The sequence below is a fragment of the Scleropages formosus genome, chromosome 1, assembly GCF_900964775.1.
Source record: "Scleropages formosus chromosome 1, fSclFor1.1, whole genome shotgun sequence".
NCBI lineage: Eukaryota > Metazoa > Chordata > Actinopteri > Osteoglossiformes > Osteoglossidae > Scleropages > Scleropages formosus.
In genome coordinates this window covers 1189682-1195552 of record NC_041806.1, presented here as the reverse complement: position 1 = coordinate 1195552, position 5871 = coordinate 1189682, and the positions used below count along the sequence as shown (strand labels likewise).

At 49.2% G+C, this 5871-nt stretch overlaps 1 protein-coding gene across 1 annotated transcript; it reads right to left on the bottom strand.

The window, feature by feature from the left end:
• Nucleotides 1-419: 419 nt before the first annotated feature.
• Nucleotides 420-3225, bottom strand: LOC108931887 (5-hydroxytryptamine receptor 3A-like). Its single transcript, XM_018747955.2, has 7 exons — nucleotides 3183-3225; nucleotides 2531-2700; nucleotides 2220-2264; nucleotides 1946-2055; nucleotides 1306-1475; nucleotides 919-1076; nucleotides 420-839 (listed from the first exon to the last, which is right to left on the bottom strand). Exons 1-7 carry the CDS (start codon nucleotides 3223-3225, stop codon nucleotides 507-509), a joined length of 1029 nt encoding a protein of 342 aa, XP_018603471.2. The 3' UTR covers nucleotides 420-506.
• Nucleotides 3226-5871: the final 2646 nt, after the last annotated feature.

Genomic DNA, 5871 nt, shown 5'->3' with positions numbered 1-5871 from the left:
ACAGTGAAAAAAAAAAATGCAATAATGGACTTCCCTCAATTTAATTAAAATTATTTTTCCTTATATATGCAGGTATATGAATATGCATATATAATTGCATATATACAGTATTTAATATATGCAGCAGTATAATTGACCTGCATGTATGATTTTTCAGTATATGTGCAGGTATCCAGAGCTGCAGCTTTACACATAATCGGTGATGTAACCTGGAGTCACTGGTGTTTTGACCTCTTCAGCATCAAACAGCCTCAACATCTGGAGAAATTCAGAAACAGCTGATGGTCTGACAGCCTCTAGAGGGGCGGCCACTCACCATCGGTTGGGGTCGCGGCCCTGGGGTTCCTCCCTAGCAGGCGTGACAGGCAGGGGAAGATCTTGTCCCTCACCCACCTGTTCCTGCCACTGGAGCACTGGAACACCACAGCTGTTTCCATGGTGCTGCAGGCCAGAAGGCCCAGAGAGCAGAAGAGGTAGACCTCTGTGGAAAAGGAGGTGGGTACGAGTCACTGGTTGCAAGTCACTCCCTGGCCACAGGGGGCAGCACAGATCATCAGTGCCAACTGACAGCAACAGGATGTCTTTGGTTTGACTGGACATCTGAGTTCGAGTGCAAAACATCTCTGACCGATCAGCGGTAGGTCTCTGGTGAAGGGCGGGAAGAAGGTGAAGATGGTGATGATGAAGATGAAGTGGCCAGTAAAAATGGTGGCCTTAACGCTGAGCCGCTGCTTCAGGTACGGCGGGATAAAGAAAGCCAGGAGGTCAAGCACCAGGAGCAGGGAGCTGGGCAGGAGCAGCGTGACCAGGTAGAGGAGGGGCTGCCTGCGCACAGTCACCTGGCGGAGACAGGTGATGAAGGCATATGTATAGACACACACACACACACACACACACATATATGCACAGGAGGCCAACCTGAACTCTGACAGCAGAGGTGTTGAGGCTCCATGTGGCCTGGTGGTATGGGAGCACAGTGAGGGAGACGAGTTCCCACTCGCCCACAGAGAAAGTCCAGTCCCATTCTCTCCAGCCCTCCTGTAAGTGTGAAGCCCAGTCCACCTGGACCTCTTCATCTGCATGGGGGAGAAGGAAACATCACTCCAGTGGGGTCTCACACACACTCAGGTGTGTTTTCAGAGTCCCACAGAGGCAATACCGGTGTACATGTCCTCCTGGGACTGGAGAAGAGGTGGATGATGGGTACAAGACCTTTAGTGGAGGGTGAGATAGGGTGGAATGGTGAAGGTTAGGAGTAGAGTTAGGGTTAGAGGTCAGGGTAGGGTAGGGTCAGGGTTTGCTCACAGCTATGCGTCAGGAGGCCAAAGGTCAGATTGCAGGTGTGCGTGTCCAGCGGGAACTTGTACAGATCCAGGGGACACCTGGACTGCAGAAGGCGAGGCTTCCACTGCTCCACCCGTCCAAGGTGTGAGACAGACACCTGTGTGGCCCTGGGGGTAGTTTCGTACCCTGCCCTACAATATGCAAGAGTATGCATTTGAGGAAGGTTGTGGCAACACACCGGAATGCACGACGGCAGCCTGAGGTCCAAAGATGCGATCTAGATGACTGATGGCGCTATCATGAAGTTCAACCCCATATGGCCATTGCTGTTTCCACAGCCAGAATTTTTGTTTCTCCTGTAGGTTTGCTAGTTCTGTCCACTGGCACTTATCTTATTATTATTACAAATAATGCTACACACCCATTAACCGCTATACTGTCTGCTCCTTATCTTAAGCGCATGACGCTGTATCCTATGAGCTACTGAATGTAATTTTATTACTCGTAACCCTAACACTAAGCCCTGACCCTACAGAAAGCTGTTTGCTGGTGCACGGATGTGAAATAAACCACCGGGTAGCTGGACACGAGGAAACAAAAAGAACGCAAACCCACACTGGCCTGATGTCCTGAGACCCGTCCTAAGACCCGTCCTACTCACATCTCAGCAAGGACGACATCAGGAACCCAGAGCTTCTCCTCAGGGAGGTTCACTCTGCGAACGCCACGGTGGTGAGCGGGATCCCAGGAGAGACGCTCGTCTTCCCAGAACTGCTGATGACAACAAAGAACACGGTTGGGGACGGACAGACAGCCAGGTGGGTAATAAGACAAAGGCTATTGGACACATCATTGCCCAAGTGAAAACGATGACAAGGTGGTTGACCATCCATCAGTCACACCCCACTTTCCCAGCTTCCCCAGTCCTGCAGCACCTGTCCATACAGGACGTAGATAAGGATGTGCTCCTGTTTTTCGTCCTGCAGAGGGACACAGATGACAAAAAGACTGCAGGGGGTCTCCAAGTACCATCTCCAAAGACACTCAAGTGCTGCAGAGTCACAGACATTGAGTTTTACAACCACATTTAATAATTTCTCTGATGCTCACCTTACCATGTTATGGTTCTCAAAGTCATTTGCTCATTTGTACAGCAGTTTTACTTCAACTGTTGTGGGCAAGTTCTACGCTCAAGGGTGCTGAAGAAGGCCTGGACAAGGGGGACGTTGCTGGGGATCTTACTCACCACGTCCAGAATGCTGAGCACATGAAGGTCCAGGATGACCCGGACAGGCTTCCTCCCTTCCTGGAGCGGCTGCAGTTGAGTTGTTTCGTTCTCGAGCATCTCTTCCAGCCACTGCGCCAGGCGGACCTCAGCAGGGCCGGTGCTCTCGTCTCCATCACCTGTAGACACACCTGCAGAAGGAGGTCCAGAAATCCTGACAGGCTACAGCACAGCAATTACATTTTCACTGATTCATTTGTCAGACACTTATCTCCAAAGTCATGTACAACTCAGTAAACAATGTGCATCAACAACAGACAAAGAATTTTAGACACAGACACAGGACTCTGGATACACAGCTTGTGTGTGTGTCACCACCATGTTGCTGGTTCATGTCCCTCCAGTAGCTCCAGTAGAAGCAACATTCAAACAGCAAATGCATAGATAATCATAGCAGATGCTGTTGGGCTCATTGATGGAGCTGTCAGGAAATCAGGAGAGAAGTGGCTCTCAAAGAGATGGGTTCGAGACCCTTCTTCAATGTGGGAGGGATTCAACCAACAGTACTGCATTGTGGGGCAATTTCACAGCGAGCAAATCATGGGACCCATAACTCAAGGAATGCAGGATGAAGATGTGTGCATGAGGCCTACAGAAGGAGCTGGGTTCCTACCTGAGACAAGAGACAGAATCAGGAGGAGCCTCCCCAGAGCCATGAGGTGGCCTCCTGGTGTGGGTTTACTATGGTAGGGGCATATGTTGCGAGGGTCAAAGCTGAGGCTGACTCCACCCACACGACCAGGAACACGGCATGAATTAAACCTGTCGATTTGGTGGCGTCTCGCTTCAGGCAAGGAGATGCTGAACCAAAATTCTTACAGTGGACCTGCCGACATGGTGGAAAGGAAAGTAAAACACGGTACAGCTCAATGTTTAACACCTACTTTTATCCATGTAGCAGACACCAGAATACCACAAGAACAGCGCAGTGTGTCTGCGAGGCCACAAATACATATGACACAACATATAAAAATCGCATGGGCATCAGCAGGAAGAAGGGAGGTCATCAACAGGATGGCGTGAGATCAACAAGAAGCAGAGGGTATACTTCGAACCCGCGCCCAAGCTCCAAAATGAAATTTCCGTTGCATGACTACAAGTGAGGCGGAAAAATTGTGATCAATATTAGATGGTAAAACGGAGTGATCCATGCGAGGGCATGTAGGGGCGGCCCGAGTGTGAGGCAACAAAGGAGGACAATGAGCACACATCTCGTCTTTTGCTCACCTTGAGGAGATGATGAGCTCCACTGGACCTTCACATCAAGGTTCTCCCAGGACCTCGTCATGGAACTCCGCTTGGGCTGCCCGACACGCCTCTGCTCCACCGTGTGTGTCAGGACAGAGTGCGTCTCACACTCCTCTTGCTTATCTGCAAGGGACGGATATTCAAACGAAGCCCTTCCCATCGGCCTGGACAAAGAGCTGCTGTCCCACAGTTTGAATATTGAGATGAAAAAGATGGGTTGATAGGCGACTTGGAGAGCATCGAGAATTCATAAGAGATGGGGAAGGGCTGGAACATGGGTTCTGTTCCAGGGTAAAGGGAGTGAAAGAGAGCCCTCTGGATGAGGGAGACAAGGCATTCTGGGAAGACTGAAACGACTGGAATTGGACTGGCACTGGGGTGAGGGGACATGGTGCTGTGGGGTCTTTCGGTGCTGCTCGCATCCTGGCTTTCGTCCGCAGGTAAAAGCAAGGTTTATCCTGTCATACCGAGGTACCTGGGCATTGCAGAGGCAGGAGATGAGCTAGTGGCTTCCAGGTGGAAGAACTGCTGTTGTACCTTAGAACACGGTAATTAGCCTCAGTGCTTCGGTAACTTCCACACAGATAAGTTACAGACATGCAGTGGTGCTGGAGTTTCGCACATTCAAAATTAAGTTCTTGACCGGCATGTACAGAGAAGACCAAACAAATGAACATGTATCAATTAATGTACGTTCAGTTCAATTCAATTTGATTTTATTTGATTTGATTCGATTCACTTCAGTTCATTTCAGTCGAATTTGGTTCGGTTCAATTCGATTCATGTAAGGCGTGCATGTTCATGATGATGTTCGGATCAATCCTTTACAGAGCCACGCCTCCAATGTAACACAAACGTTTATATGTATCTCAGAAAAAAACAGAAACTGCTAGGAAGGTGATCTGGAATCGACGATATTCTGGTAAAGTTTTATGCAGCTACTTGTGTGATGAGCGTCGGTGCATATGGTGAAGGAAAATAAGTAACCGTACCTAAGAGTCACACATCTGCAGCTGCGTCTCTTTCTCCTAATGTAATGTACAAACTGTATTTCCTACGAGATGTACGTCGCTTTGGATAGAAGCATCTGCTAAATGAATAAATGTAAATGTAATTCAGTTCCGTTCACTTCTGCCATTATTCCAGTGTAATGAATGATGTGAACAATAAAACTTACACTAACATTAAAATATCTCATGTCTCCCTCCCTGCCCCCCCATCTCCCCTCAGGGTGGTGCAGTTCTGAACCCTTCCATAACCTGGACGTGAGCTCAGCGCTCCAGAACCTGACCCGCCGCTCATCCGCCTGGCTACGCCCGGTGCGGAGCTGGCAGCGCGCCCTAGTGGTGCATGTGGACCTGCAGCTGCAAGCGGTGCTGGATGTGGTGAATAGCGATACGCTCGAACCCGAGGCCTTGGGGTAGAGGCAGCGAGAGAAGGAGGGACCCTTAAAGACTTGTAGTGATGGGGTGGTTGGGTCTGAACTTGCTTCTTCCCACTGGAAACATCCAGGTTCATCGGTGATGCAGAGTATGGCTGTGTGTGAGTGTGTACAGTGTGGGTACAGTGTGGGTACAGTGTGGGTACAGTGTGTTTCTTTCCTTGTACTGTTAGGATGAAAAGGCAGAACGAGTCCAGCTGCATGTGCTCATCAGTCAGGTCAGTGTCCCTGTCGCATTCACACCGAACGCCTTGTGTCCACAGCGGCGCCTCATGTTACGCAACACTGGGCAGGAAGCCTGTTTGTAAGTCGATTAGTTTGTAAGTGCAAAGTCCCTTTTACCTCTAAGTGAAGGGTTATGATTTATCGCAGATATGATCATACACATGAAACACACAAAAAAATGAGATTAAATTTAAAGATGAGAATGTTGGTAAAAATGAATGAAAAAGCTGTTTTATGTTTTTGACCATTTGTAACTCAAATGTTCATGAAGAGTGAGTAAACATCTTTCTCTCTCGCGCGCGCGCGCGCACACACACACACACACACACACACACACACACACACACACACACATCTCTCTTTGCACACACAGAGGTGGAAAGATGAG

What these genes read in the sequence shown, in the direction of transcription:
- LOC108931887 (XM_018747955.2), bottom strand. Translation starts at nt 3,225, where the DNA reads ATGGCTCTGGGGAGGCTCCTCCTGATTCTGTCTCTTGTCTCAG. An exon ending in GATTCTGTCTCTTGTCTCAG is followed by an intron (nt 2,701 to 3,182) that starts GTAGGAACCCAG and finishes CTCCTTCTGCAG; the next exon opens with GTGTGTCTACAGGTGATGGA. An exon ending in CCTCTGCTGTCAGAGTTCAG is followed by an intron (nt 840 to 918) that starts GTTGGCCTCCTG and finishes TGTCTCCGCCAG; the next exon opens with GTGACTGTGCGCAGGCAGCC.